The sequence below is a fragment of the Pleurodeles waltl genome, chromosome 11 (assembly GCF_031143425.1).
Source record: "Pleurodeles waltl isolate 20211129_DDA chromosome 11, aPleWal1.hap1.20221129, whole genome shotgun sequence".
In the NCBI taxonomy this organism is placed as follows: Eukaryota; Metazoa; Chordata; class Amphibia; order Caudata; family Salamandridae; genus Pleurodeles; species Pleurodeles waltl.
This window is the reverse complement of record NC_090450.1, coordinates 486030745-486051411: the sequence shown is the minus strand read 5'-3', so window position 1 is coordinate 486051411 and position 20667 is coordinate 486030745. Positions and strand designations below refer to the sequence as shown.

The following is a 20667-nucleotide window of genomic DNA, read 5'->3' as shown; positions in this document are numbered from 1 at the left end:
GTCAGTGGCAGTTGGCACACAGTTCAGGGGACAGAGGCACAGGCCTACAGGGAGACTGTGAGGACTGCTGTGAGCCAGGGGGAGGACAGGCCTAGGGAACCGATTCTCCAGGAGGCACTTGCAGAAATCCTGGGAGCATATCAACATTCACAGGACACGAAGGGCCCGATCCTGGACAATGTGCAGGAGAACAGGTGGCTGCTGGAGGGACAGTACCAGGGGATCAGGGAGGACTTGCAGGCCATCAACAACACCCTGATCTCCATAGCAGGGGCGCTGGCAGACATGGCCAACATTATGAGGGCGGCAGTCACACAACAGTGGGCCCCTGCCACTAGCCAGACATCTGAACAGCCTTCCACCTCTGCTGCCGCTAGTGGACGGGAGGCACCGCCACAGGACTCACAGGCCACCAGCACCCCTTCCCCTGCAGAAGGAGAGCCCCCCCACAAACGTTCCCTGCGATTCAGACAGAAGCCAGAGACAATTGCCGAGACCCCTGCCAGGAAATGAGACTCTCCTGATTGTTACCCTGGTGTCCCACTCTGTCACCCTGTCCACCTTGAACTGCCATTGCTCCCCTTCCTCTATCCCCTTGGACAATGCACCTGTGCTATAAACAGACTGGAACAATACAATGGACTTTCCTCCATCATCACCCCATCCATTGCACTTGCCCCTCAATATTTTAGCACTTCAATAAACACCCTTGGAAAAATAAGAAGTTTGGAGTATGTCAAATTGTTTAAGTATGTATTCATTGAAACAGGAACAAACATTGCAATTCAACTGCACCGAAAATGAGCATAGATTAATGACCTGTATCTGGCTGCAGTGATCACATCAGGATCATATGTGAGGTCACCAACATCTGTAAAATGAATTGCCAGAGGGTACAGTAAGTGGGCATAGAAGTGGGAAATAACAGCATGCCAGTGCCACAGAAATTCAAACAAAAGTCATTGAAATGTGAAGTAGCACTGTCTTACCTATGTCATTGGAAGTATTGTCTCATCACTGATGTTCTGTTGTCCTCATCCTCATCCTCTGCCTCCTCATCCTCATTGTCCACAGGGGCATCTCCAGCCTCCTCCTCCTGCAGAAAAGGCACATGGCATCTCAGGGCAAGGTTGTGCAACATGCAGCATGCCACTATTATCTGCAGACCTTCATGGGTGAGTAGCACAGGGATCCACCTTTTAGATGGAGGCACAGGAACCTGGCCTTCAGGAGGCCAAAGGTCCTTTCTATTATCCTTCTTGTTCGCCCATGTGCCTCATAATAACGTTCTTCTGCCCTTGTCCTGGAATTCCTCACAGGGGTCAGCGGCCATGATAGGTTGGGGTAACCAGAGTCACCTGCAAATTTTAAGGGACAACATTTAGCCACACATTATCCCTTATGGCCCACACCATGCCCATACACCAACATCTACTGGGTGTGAACCAGGGCTCACCTATTAGCCACACCCTGTGCCTCTGTAGTTGGGCCATCACATTTGGGATGCTGCTATTCCTTAGGACAAATCCATCATCATTGACCCAGGATACCTAGCATTGACGTGGGAGAGGTACTGGTCCGCCAGGCACACCATCTGTACATTCCTAGAGTGGAAACTCTTCTAATTTCTGAAAACCTGTTCAGTCTGACGGGATGGATAAATGCAATAAGTGTTCCATCAATCACACCAATTATGTTGGGGATATGTCCCATTGCATAGAACTCGGCCTTCACTATGGCCAAATCTTCAACCTGGGGAAAAACAATGTAGCTGCACATGTGTTTAATCAGGGCAGACAACACTCTTGTTAGCACTATTGAGAACATTGGCTGTGACATTCCTGCTGCCAAGCCCACTGTCAATTGGAAAGAACCAGTTGCCAGGAAATGGAGCACTGATAGAACTTGCACAAGAGGAGGGATCCCAGCGGGGTGACGGATAGCAGATATCAGGTCAGGCTCCAATTGGGCACACAGCTCTGTGATTGTGGCCCTGTCAAGTATATGGGTGAGGATAATGTGCCTGTCCTCCATTGTGGCCAAATCCACCAGGGATCTGCACACTGGGGTATGTCTCCATCTCCTATTCATCTCTAGCAGTAGCAATCTATGGGGCAAAAGAGTGTCACAAACTGAACAATGGGGCTACAACAGAACTTAGCCTGCTGTTAACTTGTAATGGGTAAGTGTGATTTGTCCAGTATGGCCTAATTTCACTAGTGACGCAGCAATTATCCAGGGCCTGCCCCCCTCTGAAATAGCATCCGCCTGTCCTGTGTGGAGGGACAGGTGGAAGTGAAGTAATTCCGCTGACGCTGTGTGCCATTGCGGGAAGCGGTTGGGAACCGCCGTGCAACTCCTCATTGGTTAACATTGGGCCCTATGGGTTACAGTGGCCAATGGTGATCTACACCAGCTGTCACAGTATGCACCGGCCCGGACGTGACCGCCATTTTCTATCTCATCCCTCACTTGCTACCTGATCTTCAACAGGAGAGAACCTACACTGCATGTGCTGCTGTGACCTGTGTCTGGAACCTACCATGGCCCATGTGACTGGGGAAAGGGCCTCAGCCTTCACTTCGGCTGAGTTGGAGAGACTGGTGGATGAGGGTCCTACCCCAATACGGACTGCTGTGTGGGCCTCCAGACCAACAGGTGAGTACACTGTGGGCATAGTGCATGTGCATGAATGCATGGAGTGGTGTGTGTGAAGGCCTTGTGTAAGGGGGGTGGGTGGATGTCCTCAGGGCAGCATATTGATTGTGTGCTGGGCCATGTGTGTGTAAATGGTGATGTGAAGGGGTATGGTGAGCCATAATTGTAACAGGCAGGACTGTTTGACAAAATCTATTTTCCTGTGAGAATTTTCTCCGCAGGTCAGCGCCCATCAAAAGAAGGGTATATGGCGTGCCATCACCAAGGACGTGTGGACCCTGGGGGTCTACGGCAGGCAGAGCACCCACTGTCGCAAACGGTGGGAGGACATGAGATGCTGGGCATGGAAGACGGTGGAGGCCCAGCTGGGGATGGACTCCCAACGAGGAAGGGGTGCCCGTCGAACCCTGACCCCCCTGATGGCCCGCATACTGGCAGTGGCCTATCCTGGGCTGGATGGGCACTTGAGGGCGTCACAGCACCCACAAGGGGGTGAGTACAGTGCCCATCATTACAACTTATGCATGGTAGGGTGGTATCCTGGTGGGGGGGTGTCAGTGGGTGCCCCTAGGCCACGCCTGACATTGCAGCATAGGTCCCGTGGTGGCTAGGGTTCTCAAGGCATAATCTTGCTACCTAGCTCGTAGGCATCCACTACTGGTCAGGGCTGCGTGGGTCCCAGGTGTGATGCATTTGGCGGTGTGTGCCCCTCCCCATGCCATGGCTGCTAACTGTTTCTCTGGTAGTGCTATGGCATATTGCGTAGGGCTGTTCCCTGTGTGTGAGGGTGCTGTGTACACCAACGGTGGTGTTGGTGCATCCATTGACCAAGTGTATCTTTTGTCTCTCTCGCCCTTATTGTTTTGTCACCCTGTCCTTATGTGCATTAGCATCACCTGGCGGAGGAGCAGAGGCAGCGGTGACGGAGGGATCTGCATCCCACAGGACCCAGGAGACAGATTCCACATACGGTGAGGGCACCAGTGGGACGGAGGTGAGGGGAGCACCACAGCGGAGACTGGAGGGGACAGTTCTGACTCAGATACCTCCTCCGATGGAAGCTCCCTGGTGGTGGCGGACACCTCTGTGACTACCCCAACAACAGGTACAGACGCCACTTCCATACCAGCACCGCCCTCCGAGCAGCCCTCAACGAGTTGCCCGTACCGGCTTACCCAGGAGGGTGGGCATCTCCTTCACCCCAGGCACCTCAGGCCCTGCCCCAGTGATCCCTGCTGCCTTGAGTGAGGAGGCTGTTGACCTCCTGAGATCCATCTCTGTTGGGCAGTCAACCATAGTGAATGCCATCCAGGGGTTGGCAGCCCAGATGCCACAGACTAATGCATTCCTGGAGGGCTGTCACACTGTATTGGCGGGCCAACAGAGATCGATCCAGGCTCTGGCCTCCTCTCTGATGCAGCCATTGTCCCTGTTTCCACCCTCCCCCTTCAACTTCCTCTTCCCAGTCCCATTCTCCTCAACCCCAACCTATCCCAAGCACACAGGCAGGCGAGCATGCACACAAGGCAACACACAAGAGTGGTACAGGCAAACACAAGCACCACACTTCAACCCACAGGCACTCACACAAACACCATCCAGATGCGGACACCCAACATCCACTATTTCCACTGTCTCCCCTCCTCCTCGACCTCCCTCCCAGTACCGTCTACACTCGCACCTCCATGCACTACATCATCATCCACTACCAGCATCATCACCACACCAAGCAGAACAAACACCTCGCTGGCAGACACCTCCACAACAGCCATGCACACGTCCTCTGTGTCCTCTCCCACTGTGTCTGTCACCCCCCTCCTAAGGTACACAAATGCAAGCACTCAGACACCCAACAGCCATCCACCTCACAATAGCATCCAGCCCATGCACCTGCCCCCAAAATCAGCAGACAGACACCTCCAACAACCACTCCCTCTTCCTCCACTCCCATTCCTTCTTCCCCCTCCCGCCACAATGTCCCTAAAAAACTGTTCCTATCCACCATTGACCTCTGTCCTACCCCTCCCCCCTGTCCTGCACGTATGGCCAGGGTGGGAAGAACCCAGCCAAGCACCTCAGCCACCCAGTCCACGGGCCCAGTCGTCCCCACACCCACTCGTGGTGAAAATGGATCCAGGCCACATGTCCTGAAGGTGAAGGAGCCTGCACCAGGCAGCTTCAAGGGAAAGGAGCCTGCCCCAGCTGCCAGAAAGAGCAAGGAGCCTGCCCCAGCAGACAAGAAGGGGAAGGAGCCTGCCCCAGCTGCCAGAAAGACAAAGGAATCTGACCCAGCAGCTGCTAAGAAGGGAAAGGAGCCGGCCCCATCTGCCAGGAAGACAAAGGAGCCTGCAGCAGCTGCTAAGAAGGGAAAGGAGCCAGCCACAGCTGCCAGGAAGAGCAAGAAGCCTGCACCAGCAGGCAGGAAGGGCAAGGGGCTTGGGGCAGGAACTGTGACAGAGCCCCCACCACCAACCATGGTTGTGCAGCCGTCCGAGGTTGCAGGGGATGGGCAGGAGCCTCCCCCTCAGCAGCACCACAACCTCCAGTGGGCAGCCATCCGAGGTTGCAGGGGATGGGCATGAGCCTCCCTCACCAGCAGCAACACCACCTCCATTGAGCAGCCTTCACCGCCGGCGAACGGTATGTAATCCTTGCTCCATGGGCTGCTGTGCGGCCTGCCCCCTGCAAATCCAGTGATTATGACACCCACCTGAGAGACTGTGACCTTGCACTCCCCAGGATCAAGAGCACAGGGCACAAGGCCCCCTCCAGAACCAGTGAGTAAGACACCCACATACCCAAGACTCCCCAGGGTCAAGAACACAGGACACGAGGCCCCCTCCAGAACCAGTGGGTAAGACACCCACATACCCAAGACTCCCCAGGATCAAGAACACAGAACACAAAGCCCCCTCCAGAACCAGTGGGTAAGACACCCACATTCCCAAGACTCCCCAGGATCAAGAGCACAGGGCACGAGGACCCCTTCAGAACGAGTAGGTAATTCACCCACTCAAGAGACTGTGGCCTTGCACTCCTCAGGACCAAGCGCCCCCTCCAGAGGAAGTGGGCAAGTCACCCACTCAAGAGACTGTGGCCTTGCACTCCCCAGGACCAAGCACAGGGCCTGTTGCCCCCTCCAGAACCAGGGGTCTTGTTTCATCTCCCGGCTGAGGTGCCCCCCGTCCCTCGTCCCACTGAGGTGCCTGCCTATTTACCAACTCTCCGTGTTGATGCAGGTGTTCTCTCCGTGTTGATTCAGGTGACATGTGTGGCCTTGGACTTTGGCCTGTGGCCATGTGGCCTACGAACATTGTGGACTGCGCTGCGTCCCTTTTTGTGTACATATGTATATTTCTATTATCTTGCTTAACTCATTTATCTTGATGTGTTGCTCTCATTACATTCACTTTTTCAAAGCCGTTTTGTCCTTGCATTATTCATCCGAGGTACAGGGTAGAATTGTTTTAGTAATGCAGCTGATTGTGTGTATGGTGTGTGGGGGGGTGTGGTGCGTGTGTGTGTCACTCTCGTTTTCCTCCCTCCCTCCCTTGTGTGCTAGGCGGCTGTACTCATCGTCGTCATCTTCTTCGGCGTTGGTGTCGCGGTGGAACAGGTCCATGATGGCGTGGTTGTTCCCTGTTTCTTCAATGGTGAGTCCTTTCCCTTCTGAGGTCTGTTTCCGCCAGGCTTTTGATGTTGTCCGCCTCGGAAAAGGTGGCGGATTGTCTGGTCTTAATATGGTGTGAGGAACATTGCCTTCCGCCTGGCTGTAGGCGGCTACCGCCGTGGTGGCTGTTGTGGTTCATTGGCTGTCTATCAGAGATCTTTCTACCATGGTCATAATTTGGTGGTAATTACCGCCTGACTGTTGGCGGCATTACCACCACTTTAACACGAACCACCAGGGTTGTAATGAGGGCCATAGTCAAACAGAAGATCCAGCACCACCAACAAAAGTGGGATTTGTAACTCAATGAGGAACAGCCTGCTCAAATACATTGCACAGATCAGACCTGGCCAAATGGGAGATAAGCTGCTGCCCTCTGATATCACTAGACCAAGTCGCAACTTTAGTGGCATTTTGATCAGGGGAAAAGCCTCCAATTGAAAACCTCCATGCATTTCTAAGCCCAATTGAGCATTGAAATCTCTTGCCCGGACAAGGTGTACACCACTCTCTTGGAAGAGATAGCTTGATTCGAAATCACAAATAAAATCAAAAAGAGCAATAAAATATGGGTTAGGCCTAGCAGTAAAAATATATTTATAAAAATTAACTAACACAAATGTAAAAGACTTAGATCACTTGACAGAAAAAGCTTGGATTAACATATTATTTGTAGTAATTGAGACAATTACACAGTCAAGGGAAACTTTAAACCATATGGCCATCCTCGCTCGCGTCCTACCCATTCCTGACAAAACAGTAGGGACTTAGTGACAAATAAAGCCATCACAAAAAAGTTCCCTTGGGGACCAAGTCTCTTGTAAAATCACTATGTCATAAAACAAAACAAAGTCAAGACAGAATGTACCCCAAATTTAGCCACAAGCTCAGTCACATTTCAACTCAACATTTTGCGGCCCAGGGTAGAATCCGGACTGGTGGTGATGGACGGCATACAAACATCCCTTGTTTGCGGCTTGATTGGCATAAAATGGATTACAGTGTCCATGCATAGTGCTTTTGATTCAGGGATGTTTACATAGCAAGCCAAACCCCCAAGGTCGTCCGCACATGGTGACAAGGAACAGCCCAGTCAGTCATTACAGCAAGGAGTGGCCAAGACAGCAAAGCGGTTGGTGAAAGATACCGAAAAGGGGGCATTAGATGTTGAACTAACGAAAGGGGTCGCCCTTGGTAGCCCACTCCTTAGACCAATCGACCTGTGGATAAACCCCAATGGGACGATCTTTACATTGCTCTGCCTAACATGCACAATATACGAGACACAGAGGAACTCCTCAGCAACCAAGGGTTTAGCAAAGTTAACAATGACACAGTCCCCTTTGAATTCCTTGTTGGTGGGCCGATTCAAGAAACTGCACGTGCAAGTAAACTTCAGGAAACACATTTAGTTTATGGCAGACGTGTTGGTTCAGCCAATTGATGGTTTTGATCGACAGCTGCTCTGAGCTTTCCATAACTTCTAGTTTAAACTTCGGAACATTAGCTAGAATGAGAACATAGGGGGAAGCAGCCAGGGGTAGATTGAAATAATCTCCTCGAGGGCTCATTCCAAGGGGGCGAGTGGCCAGGCACCGAAAATTAGGCATTGATAAATCAAAGGGATGTCGGCACTCGCTAGGATTTAAAATTGGGGTGTAACAGAGGGAAAAATCAGGATGCAGAGGTAAAGATGATGGTGAGCAAGTGGGACTCCTGAATACCATTACTTGAGCAACTGGCTGAGGGTGCAGTGGTAGGCACGTTGGCTTCACTGAGACCATTGACAGGGCCTAGTCCCTAAACAAGGACTCATAAAGCACAGATAATTTGTTTTCAATGACCGTCGAACAATCCATAATAGGCAAGAGGCAAGTTGACATTGCAGATTTTAAGTTTAAGGCGAAATCTTGTTAGAACTCCCCAAGACAGCGGGTGCGCAGCTGGGAGTAGGGTGGCTGCTGGGCAAAAAGAGAGACCATAGATCTAGTATACTTGCCTCTTTGTTTGCGATTCACCAGAGGAGGACTAACAACATTAAAGGTTGTTGAAGTAAGAGACAAAGAGATGACGCTTGCAGCAAACCAGGCACCTGATTGTGCCTATCAGAGCCCTCACTTTCTTCACATAGTAAGCAGATGGAGTTTCTGGTGGTGTCTAACAGCGGCAGTGTTGGTAACACCCAGCTTACGTTTTGCCATCACTGGATGCAGCCCAAAACACCAAACTGTAGAGCAGCCCACAAAAGCTGGTACAATTTCCTGCCACAGGCGTAACAAGGAAAAATGGCAGTGTGGGGAGGAAGCTGTGGGCTAGGATAAACCAACAACCAGGCAGCCTTACTGGGAAGTAAAGAGGGTTTCGGTTGTAGGACCAAGTGGGGTGGCCCTGACCCAGCTCTTCCTGGTGCTGATAGGTGCAGGACTTGTCCTTCCTTGGCCCGGGCTTTATCTGCATGCGTCTCATGCAGCGGGACCCTGTAATGTGCTTTCTAGTGTTTACCAGTGCTACCCAGGTGCAGGCAACGATGTCAGGGGCTGTCTCCACACCCCATGGCAGGCTGGGACTTGCAGTCCGGCACATGGTCACTCCTGCACAGCGGAACCCTGTAATGCGCTTTATAGCACTTCCCAGAGTTTCCCAGGTGCAAGCAGTGATGTCAGGGGCCATCTCCTCACCCCAATTGCTGGCCGGCACTTGTATTTTTACTCCCACGCAAAGGGACCCTGTAATTTGCTCTATGGCACTTCCCAGTGCTTCCCAGGTGGAAATCATGATGTCAGGGGCCATCTCCTCACCTCTGTGACAGGCTGGGTCTTGCAGTCCAGTGTGTTTTCACTCCTGTGCAATGGGACACTGTAATGCATTTTATTTTATCAGAAATTTTTTTTTCCGCCAAAATGTGGTGTAACTAAATCATGTTGATAAACACATTTCTCCACATTGTATTAAACTCATTTCAACTGCAATCATATTATTTCAGCATTTGCGTGTTAGATCTGACCTGAAAAGCATTATTATAAAATATTATTTGTTGCATACACATATAAACTTTTAAAAACACTGTACTAATGCACAGTTCAGAGGATTTATGTGCCTATTCCTGAGTACTGCAATTAGTTTTAGACTACAGCTTTTAATTTTTGTATTTTATTTTTATTGTTCATAAATGTAAAGGCAAAGTTTAAAAATCAATTCCCTGATTCTATTGCTTTACACTTGTAGATATGGCACATTTCTGCTCTTTCCCTGTGGGGGAGGGCAGCTCAGCAAGGTCACCTGCTGTGCTGCCCTGCACCACGGGGATTGTAAATAAGCCCCTTAGACTTCAGGTCTAAATTTACCTTTGTGAATTGGGCCTTAATCTGTAGTTCTCCAGTTGATCCCCAATCCTAGGTGTAGCGTTGGAATGTGAGTGCTTTAGTAGTACAGGCCTCCCTCTTGCTTCAACTTACCTGTATGCCTTGCTGGGTGACTAGAGAGCCTTATACTTTCAATTTGTATTTATTATCTAAAATGTGAAAGGAGCAGAAGGAGTAAAAGGCAGAGGGTGAGAAGGATGGTTCGACTAAGGAAAGCAGTAAATGGGAGGACATAGAAGAAGGATGGAGTGCTCATAAAACCACCCTATATGGGGAAATATAGATGGGGAAGGTGTGGTGGCTGGACAAGTTGGTGGTACCCTGAAAGAAACCACTAAGGAGAGAGCATATAATGTTATCTCTTTTAGACGACTCCTAGGTCGTTAAAATACAGCTGTGTGCCCTCCCTGTTTGGCCTTTTTTATGAGTTGAGTGGTGCTCAGGGTACAAAATTACTGGGACCAGGATTAACATGACAATTTCCTCCAGCATGGAACAAGAACAGAGTCAATCAGATAAAGAAACACAGTGCTTTCATTTCCTATCGAACTTGGCAGCTTTGGATTTCATGCTACTGAAAAATACAACTTTATGCCTGAATTCAACAGGCTATATTTCTAGAAGAAAATTGTTTGTGTAGGTGTTCCTAGTGTGTATATGGCATGGTGTCCTCAATTCATACATAGATTAGTGATGCACCTCTTAATTGCAGTTGCCAGTAAAAATATCAAAAGAATCCATTATATTTTCCACTATTTTCCGATGTTTATTGCTGAGGATATAGTTGTGAAAAAGTGAGATTGGGCATACCTTTGTGGATACACCTTTGCAATGGAAAGCACAATTGGGCACTCAGCATTTAAGACAGCATTTGAGCATTGTGGGGTTATACCTATGCACAGACTGATCTTGATTGGCAGGCACTTCTAATGCGTGTAACTAGGAGTATAAGCCTGCCCTTGTGTCCAAACATATATTGCTTTTATCCTGATGTTTGGCATGGTACCCGAATTTTTTGTGCTTTGCGTGAGCAATTACTGCTGCACCTGGGTGCATCTGACCTAACTGTTTATTAGGTCTGTGCCTGGGCATTAGAAGCTGTGTCTAGGAATTGTGCTTTTGTATCTAATGCTTGTGCTCTGGCATCTGTACTGTATCATTGATAACAGAGCTATTCTTGGGTAATTCAGCCTGTGAATTTAGGGCCAGATGTAGTAAGCTGTTTGCATGGTGCAAACTGCGAAAATCGCAGTTTGTGCCATGCAAACAGCCTTCTGCGATGCACATTTGCGACTCGCATCGCAATTCGCAGTTACCACCAGTGTCACACTGGTGGTAACTCATTCGCAAAAGGGAAGGGTCGCCAGGGAGCCCCTTCCCCTTTGTGAATGTTGCCCACAAGGTTTTTTCAGAGCAGGCAGTGGTCCAATGGACCACTGCCTACTCTGAAAAAACGAAACCAAATGGTTTCGTTATTTTTTTTATTTTGCAACTCATTTTCCTTTAAGGAAAACGGGTTGCAAAATAAAATTTAAAAAACTGCTTTATTGAAAAAGCAGTCAAAGACATGGAGGTCTGCTGACTTCAGCAGGCCACCATCCCTGTGAGTGCAGGGACTCGCTATGGGGTCGCAAAATGCGACCCACCTCATTAATATTTATGAGGTGGATCTTTGCGACCCCATAGCGAGTCGCAGACGGTGTCTGAGACACCGTTCTGCATCAGGATTTGCGATTCTGAAATTGCGAGTCGCACCGACTCGCAATTTCAGAATCACAAATCCTGACATTGCTACATCTGGCCCTTAGAGCTGTTCCTGGGTGTTTCTTACTATACCTTACATAACATAACTTGCAATTGTAAACCACTTTCGCCTTTTGGGCATTGTGTGCTGAGTAGCAGCTGGTTTTATTATCCTACTTGTTACTTATCATTTTATTGACCAAATGTTAGACTTGGCATCTTTGCCGTGGGCTCCTCTATTTTGTTGCCTCTACTTCCCAGGTTGTTTTTGCTGTTTTGTTACTCTGAGCACTTTACCACTGCTGACCAGTGCTAAAGTGTAAGTGTTCTCGTAAACTGTGTGTGTAATTGGTTTTTCTATGACTGGCATATTTGATTTACTAGTATGTCCCTAGTAAAGTGCACTAGAGGTACCCAGGGCCTGTAAATCAAATGCTACTAGTGGGCCTGCAGCACTGACTGTGCCACCCACATGAGTAGCCTTGTAAACATGGCTCACACCTGCCACTGCAGTGTCTGTGTGTGCATTTTGAAAATGCAAATTCGACCTGGCAAGTGTTCCTACTTGCCAGGCCCAAACCTTCCCTTTGTGTACATGTAAGGCACCCTCAAGGTGGGTCCTAGGTATCCCCATGGGCAGGATGCAGTATATATTGAAGGTAGGACATGCACTAATGTGTTTTCCTTGTCCTGACACTGAAATACTGCTAAATTCGTTTTCTACTGTTGCAAGGCCTATCTCTCTCATAGGTTAACATGGGGACTGCCTTTAAATATCTTTTAAGTGCAGTTTCCTATTGGGAGCAGATAGAGATGTGGAGTTTTGTGTTTCTGAACTCGGAATTTAAAAATACATCTTTTGATGTAGTTGGTTTTTAGATTGTCATTTTGAAAATGCCACTTTTAGAAAGTGGGTATTGTCTTCTTTAAACCATTCTGCTTCTCTGCCTGCTTGTGTATTCCATGTCTGGGTCAGACTGACAGTTGGGCTGTTGTGAATTCCCTCTAGACAGGGACACAAAGAGAGGTGGGGTGTAGCCTGTATATCCTGATGGGCCACCTGGGCTAGAGGCAGGAAGGAGTGGTCCCGTACACCTGAGAAGGACTGTGCTTGCCCTCACACAATGCAGTCTCCCACCCTCTGGTGTAGGCCTGGCCTGGGCCAGGCAGGTTCTTATCAACAACAGAAATTTTCCTTTTGAAGTTTGCCAACTTCAAAGGCAGAAAGGGGTATAAGTAGCGGACCCAAGCCCCCAGATTTTTAGATTATTTCTAGACTCTGTCAAGGAGAAGAGCTGAAGTTCTGGAGGAGTACTTCCCCTTTGCCTGTGACTGTGCTTTGCTGAGTTGTCCTGCAGTTGCTGCTTCTGCCTTAAAGAGGACAAAGACTGGACTTTGTGGTATATTCCTGCTTGTGAAGTGTCTCCAAGGACTTGGATTGAGGTTGCCCTCAGTTCTGAAGTCTCAGGGCCATCAAAGACTTCCTCTGCCAGCACCTAGACTCTCTGCTGAGACTCGTACCATGCTAAGTGGTGTCTAGTCCAGTCCCTGGGTCCTTGAAAGGAAAAGCTGATGAAAAACCAAGAAGAACCAAGTACACCAACTTTGGACAACCCCGGACAGATGCCGCTGCCGGATCCCGTGACGCCACTTGCAACTGAAGCCGTGGTCCTCGCTTGAGTGCGCCGCCGGTTATCGACACTGTTGGAAGTGCATGGATCCCACGCTTTGCACCAATGCCACCTCACTTCCACAGCTCTGAAGCAACGACTTGATGCCTTGCACCGGCTCCTTCGCTCCGCAACCCCGAACTGAAGCTGCACCGGATCCAGCAATGCCTCGATCCCCGACTCCGTGCACCTGTTGCTTCCACGATTTCACAGGCCACTGTACCTGGGGGTCCGTGTGACTCTGTGACTGGTGCCATTCGTGTTGGATTGTTGGGAACAACTCCCTTGCAATGCGGTTATATCACCAAATCAATTGTGTTTCTAAGCGCTATATTGAAGTTTAATCTTTAAAAATTCATAACTTGCTAATGTATGTTGGATTTTTGTGGTTTTGGTCTTGTTTTACTCAGAAAAATATTGGCTATTTTTCTAACCTGGTGTTTAGTCATTTTGTAGTATTTTCACTGTGTTACTGTGTGTGATTGTACAAATACTTTACACATTGCCTCTGAGATAAGCCTTACTGCTTGTGCCAAGCTACCAAGGGGGTGAGCAGGGATGGTCTGAGGAGTGTAACTCCCTTACCCTGACTGGAGTGAGGGTCCCTGCTTGGACAGGGTGCAAACTGACTGCCAATCAGAAACCCCATTTCTGACACCAAAGAAGGATGAAAGGCTGAGTGGACCTAACACGATTCAGGGCTGGTTGTGATAATCAGTGGCTGACACATGCATAAGAGGGTTGTACCTTTGTAGCTGATGTCTGCACCTCTGGTAGTTATTTCTATGCTTGTTAACGTTGGTGGTGTAACTTCCTGTGAATCTGTTGTATTCAATAGTCATGGAAAATCACTGCCTACAACATCAACAACGTTAAAAGTTAATGTGACATCACTTCCCGTGATGTCATCAGGAGTCACAGGTCTATGATGTCATTTCTGCTACTCCTGGCATGTTGGTCAATTTACATCCATGGGTGTAAAGACATTTATCACATGGTGATGTGCTTGCACTTCTCTTAAAACTTAGTACACGGAACATAACTGCAGCATCTTTTTTCAAGGAGCACCTGTGCTTGTTTTCGTAGTTTATTTTGATTCATTCTGATTGGGCAGCTCTTTTGAGCTACTTGCCTTGCAACATAACAACCTGAGCTCCTTCAAAGCCTTTCACTTTCTGCAGTAAATAAATTTACAAAGTTAACATGACAAGCTTGTTTCCTTTGTAAATACTGTGGCAACCATTCATACTTCTCTTTCAGACGATTTCACAACTGTGAACTTTCTGATAAGTATGAACTTGAATCAGTTTGGGCAGCTGAAAAAATACTCTATTCTATGGGTGTGAAAAATATTCTCTTCCGCCAGCAGAACTGACAGAATGTTGCTGACTCTGAAATACACTTGTAAAGCGGAGTTGCTGCATAATTCCACCAATCGTTGCTGGGCGAACATTTTTCTTGCACGCGGCTCCAGAACAGTAAGTTGGCAAGCGTGAGTGAGATGTGCCATCCCCTATTGTGATTTTCGGTCTCTAGGATGACATCAGGCAAGATTTTTCCTGCACGGGCGGCCACAACCGTTTGCGGGGTCAGAAGACTGCTGCTGGAGTAGAAAATGTATTTGAGCAGTAGAAAAATTAACTTGAGTAGTTGTGCCCTCTGGTGCACCATGACGTTCACGGTAATTTGTCAGCACGGAATGCGCTCCTGGTGCTAAATCACAGAGCGAGGAGTGCAACATGCCTATTTCTGCCTAGTGGCGGAATGCAACAGAATCTCACAGTTTTTATATAATTCCATGGAGTCAGTTTCCACAAGTAGCTTCTAGTACATAGCGACCTGCCAATAGATTAATGGCAATTTCCTCTAAAACTAGATGAATCACTAACTCAACAGTACTACGTTTATCTGGGCATTAAACTACCAACAAGGTCAAAAAACAATGTAAAGGGGAGCTGTGGACTTCGGGATTGACCATGTATCTTGGGTAACTGCAGAGTGTCATCACTCATAGAGAATTTCATACTGCATCAAGTAAAAGTAGGCGTGTGTGTCCATTCTTCATTCATTTTACGGCAACCGTTCTTAACCTGGCCTGAGGTCCACAGATCCCAATGCAGATGGTCCGTGCTTGTGAGGAAAATTGGATATTATTAGCAGATTAATAAAGTATATGTACATTAAAAAAGCAAAATTAAAAAATGAAAATGTTAAAATGGTCTGAAAATGTGAAGGGGTTTGAAATTGGATGCTAAAAATGTAATTGGTAAGCTTAATTTGATTTGCTTGAGCAGCACAATTGCATCAAACAGTATTGTGGAATTTTGGAGGCCCAATTAAAAGCTAATACGCTTTGAAAAAAGCAGAGCATTTTTTGCGATATAAGATAGCCTAGTACACCACTTTGAAAAGTTCCAACGTTTCCACTAAAATTGAAATTTCGATTTTTGCTTGTGTTTTAAAATTTAAAGAAAATATTTTTCATTTGTCTATTTGTTTGATGCATAATTATTTCTGAAGTTTTGTGTTTTTTAGTTTTCACATTGTAGAAATTGTGTAGGTGGAGGTCGACTGTTTCAAATAGTGTTCCAGTGGCTGCCCAGGGAGGTCAAAAGGATAAGAACTTACTGTGCTAAAAGTATAGCATATCACTTTGTCTTTTTGTGTTAATATCATTCAGAGCTGCACCCTTCCACAGAAATTAACATTTCCATTTCTGTATGATTTTTGTTTCCGAAATAATTAAAATATTTCATCATTTTTCTAGTCTTTTTTCTGCATTGTTTTGAGGTATAAGTTGTAGAAATTCCCAAGGTTGGGTTTCCAGCTTTCAAAGTGATTCAGGGGGATCCACTCAAATCAACAATTTAACGGACACAGTATGAGGGTATTTCTTCCTTTTGTGTAAAATCAGGATTATTTCTATGAACATAGAAATTCTGGCCAGTCGTCTAGGATGCCACCAGTAGAGGTATCCAATTGTTCTAAAAGTATTGAATGAGCCCAGATTGATTGGGGGGGGGCGGGTGGTGGTGTGGCAAAATATCGCTTCTCCTAGAAAGTTAATATTTATTGCACTAGCCCTGCACAAAACATATCACTTATTCTGGGGTCAATAAGAGTTGCTAACATAGACCTGGGAAACAAAGTCAAGACCCAAATATCCACACAACCAGACATCTTCATGCAGAACCTGTTCTTTAAATCAAATTCCCTTTTTGAAGCCCTCAAGCATAATTTAGACATGTTCACAAATCATATTCTGTGGTCAATAAGAGTTTCTAACATAGAACTGGGAAACAGTCAAGATCCAAATAACTGCACAACCAGATATCTTCATGCGGAATCTGTTCTTTAAGTCAAATTCACTTTTTGAAGCTGTCAAGCATAATATGGACATAGTTAGAATTCATGATAGAAACATACCTCATCCAGGGTCAGATTTTTGCTCCTACTGGTTAAATAAGGGGTAAGGAAGGGTTCTGATGGCCGAAGTGCAGCAAAAAAGCCATTGATACAGAGGATCACTGTTGGAAAAATCCATCCACTTCGTTGTATTTTATCCCAGCAAGACATGCTGCCTGTTGCTCTATAAAAACCTGTGTAAGGATAAACACTTTCTTTATGGAAATCTGCGCATAAAAAGTGCTTGCCAGACTAAATACATTTCATATACAACTCCAACCACAATTTAACGGCTTTAACGAAAATATCATTTAATGTATTTATTTGTTTATGTGGTTTAATATCATAAGGGGGAGGCCTCTTGTGGCACGAGCTTGCTAATCTCAGCACACATCAAGAACATACTCTTTGAGAGGCAGAAATAATACAGTAGGCAGCATCTCTTGCAGAAAAAACAGCAGCATATGTTCTAGACACGCAACTCCCCTTTAGGACCACCAAATCTGTAGCAGGATTTGGCACCAGGTTGACACATTTGTCATGGTTGGGTGGTGTATCACACTAGCGTAGATGCTCTAGAGTTCGGCATCGGAGCAAGCCCATTCACCATGTTGGTAATCGGCTAAGGGGTGGCCCACAGACCAGCATTAGCTCCTACGTGAGATCATTCTCATTTGCCCTGGTTTGTGGGTATGTATGCAGCTATGGATGCCATAGGCACAAGGATATCTAATATTGTGTGAGTGTTGCAGAGCCATTAGGGCTTTGGATGTATTTTCTTTGTCTTTAACTGAGTGGTCTGAACAATGACATTGTCCAAAATATCTGGTTCAGTGGGAATGATAAAGATCCCTATTTGTGCTTTGTAGTGAGCATATAGGTTGCATTAATAGACTGTATACACCGTAATAAATCAAAGCAGACTCACGTTTTCCTACACCAGATGGAGATACTTTGTAGGGATCACTTTCACTTCCCACACCCATGCTCAGGACAAATAGGCCACTACTGTTATACCAGCAAAAGTAGCACCCTTTAGTTTACGCTGGGTGTGGATCTTAGCAATTAAATGTTGTTTGGAGCTGTCTTTTCTAGGGTAACATATGAAGTAGACCATTTCTAAAGATATTTCTCTAGTAAACTATATAGGAAGCACATGAGGCAGAGAGTGAGGAGGCACTTACCATTTGCAAATGGAAAGGGAAGGCAGAGGTAAACTGGGGTTTTGGAAGGTAAGGGGAACATAAAGGGGATAACTGGGGTTAGGGCCGAAAGGGGCGGCCTAGGGCACCTTTGAGGAACAGACAAGAAACTGGAATATTTGGTGGGGGACATTTGGAACTGGGCAGTGAAAGGAGATAGAGATGGGAGCCCAGGGGGAAATGTTATGGATATCTAGTAGTATCAAATAAGGGCAGGGGGAAATAAAAGCACTCCTCATGTAGGGTGAGACATCTGGGTTACAAGATGAGCATGCAAGGCACTCGAGACAAACACAGACATGCTTTAGGAAAGGGATGCTGTGGTACAGAGCAAAAGTGCCATAGGGGGTCTGGTCATTGAGGATGAGGGGCACAGATGTGGGTAGTATCAGACAAATATGAATGTGGTGCCTCAATGCAATTATATAAGACAATACAAACAGGGGGCAATTGGAGGGAGGTTTGTTCAGAGTGTGTATCTTGGCATGGCAAGAAAGTCCACATTTATGGAACCTGTAGAGGGCAGTTTTGCCACAGGCCATAGAAAAGTAGTATCCGTATGAGATTGTGACACTTAGAAAAATATTATTAGGGTTCTAGAGAGTGGGCATGTGAGACCGAAACAGATATGGGGCACCAGGAGACATTTAAAGATTGCAATTGTGGCAGGAAAGCAAAATGCTGAGTGGGCACTGAAAAGTACATAAAAGGAAAAGGCAATATGGGCTGGGGCAAAGTGCATTTGGGTGATTGCAGATGGTTAATGTGGCTTAAGGCATAGTGCCTGAGGGAGCAAATGGTGTTGGTGTCACTTGTGATGAATATCTAAGTTGCTGGATGATTGTAAGATATACAGAGGGATCATTTGCTTGAAGAGTTTAGATTGGCGCCAGAAGGTTGCATCTGGGGCAAATAGGGATTAGTTTTCTGTTCTTACTTAAAGTTTGAGGTTGGGGCTGGGGACATTTTGCTTGGTGATAGTAGGAAAAAGCCATTGCAACATAACACCTAGGTATATATGGCAAGCAATTAGGACAGATACAGGGTGTTCTCGGGAGGCTATGAAAGGACTTGGATATAAGGGAGTGAAACAGTGGTGGCCTCAGGGGGAAATGAAAGGACAGTATGGGAAATGCATCTGATGGAGGATAGCATCTTAGTACACACAACGTATGCAATTAAAGTTTGTCACCCAGTACCTGGGTACTTTGAGAGAGCTATTGGGGATGGATGAGCATGAAGGTATATGGGGCTGGTTGTGAGTGAATTAGTGATGCACTGTTGAATACATTAATGTCTGAGTTACTAAGAGGTGCTACATGGCTGACTTACATGTAGACACTTTTAAGGACTATTGAGGCTTGAAGACCAGTGCCTGTAAGCATGTGGTGATGAATTTGAGTCTGGTGGCATTAAGAAAATAGGTATTTGGGGTGAACAGTGGCTAAAGTGTTCATAATTGAAGTTCAGTAGACAATGCCAAGATGTAGTGAGATTTACTGCCTTGGACATGGTTCAATTATTGGCAGACAGCTTGGTGCTCTTAAAGGGGAAATCAAATGAGTCTATGGAAACACAGCACTTGGAGGGCAAATAAAGAGGGCAGTTGGGGCTGGGGTTCACAAAGTAAATTGCACATTTAGGCCACTGAGAGGTACAGAAGAGCAGCCTGTGATATTGCGAAGGGGGTGGAGATGGGGTGATCTAGTTAGAAATAGTGGCTACATTTGGGCAAGGGACACTTCTATAGATATCATTTTATTGGGTGCTTGTAGGAGGCTGGCCTGGTTTATAGTGGGTACCTTGGGTACTTACACCTTATACCAGGTCCAGTTATCCTTTATTAGTGAAGTAGTGGTGTTCTAGCAGCTTAGGCTGATAGAGGTAGCTATAGCAAAGCAGCTTAGGCTGAACTATGAGACATGCAAAGCTCATACAATACCACTTATAGTTACACAGTGCTTATACACAAGTAAAGACAATACTCAGTGTTACCAAAAATAAAGGTATTTATTTGAGTGACACAGTACCAAAAATATCTTAGAGATAATACTCCTTCTGGAGGTAAGTATTATACACAATATATACACTAGACACAAAAATTAGACAAGTAAATAGTCATAGAACAATGCAAACAATAGGAAATGATATAGAATGCAATGGGAGAAAATGGGTCTAGGGGCAACACAAACCATATACTAAGTAAGTGGAATGCGAATCACAAATTCCCCCCTAGACAAGTGTAGTGTGTGCAGAATCGCTGGGAGAGTACAAATATAGTAAAGGTAAGTAAATTACCCCACCCCAGAGCCCAGAAAAGCAGGAGAAAAGTACTGCAATTTTCCATATGACACACTACGCCTCGTGATTGGGATTTTGCAGCAACCAACCAAGTCTGCAAAAAACAACTGCTGGATTCCTAGACCTGAAGACCTGCAAAGGAAGGGGACCAAGCCCAGAAGTCAAAAGAAGTTCCAGGAAGGACAGGAGCCCCTGCCAACCCAGAAGAGGGTGCAAAAGAAGAGTCCCCGGTTAGTCGAAGACTGCAGGAATGCACCCTAGCAAAATGTCAGCGGGTTCCTGAATGATGCAAAGGATGTCGCATAACGTGAAGATCGTTACATATGTGATTTCATGTTGGAAGTCACCAACAAGTCTTCTCTACGACAAAAGTGTGTTTTGTGTCAAAATGGCAATGAATGGACCCAGGATGGACCTGGGGGCCCAACTCTGTGTGAGGAGGAAGAGGGAGCTCTCAGCACTGTAGAGAGCCCTCAGGATGCCAGCCAGCACCCCCTGAGGTCCCCAGACATGGGGACAAAGGAGGTGCAAAATTCAGTTGATGCAGCACAACAAAGGAAGGTCCCATGACACCGGAGAACAACTCAGCGAGTTGAGCATCGCAGGATTGAGTGCTGGGGACCTGGGCCAGGCTGTGCAGGAAGGAATTTTGCAAA

General features: G+C 46.8%; 1 protein-coding gene across 1 annotated transcript in view; it reads right to left on the bottom strand.

Moving 5' to 3' along the window:
• Positions 1–20667, bottom strand: part of LOC138265802 (thiamine transporter 2-like) — a 440218-nt gene that overhangs the window by 318195 nt on the left and 101356 nt on the right. The window contains exon 2 of the mRNA XM_069213860.1: positions 16530–16702. Coding sequence (XP_069069961.1) covers positions 16530–16679 — 150 coding nt within the window. The 5' untranslated portion in view covers positions 16680–16702. The remainder of the gene's footprint in view (positions 1–16529; positions 16703–20667) is intronic.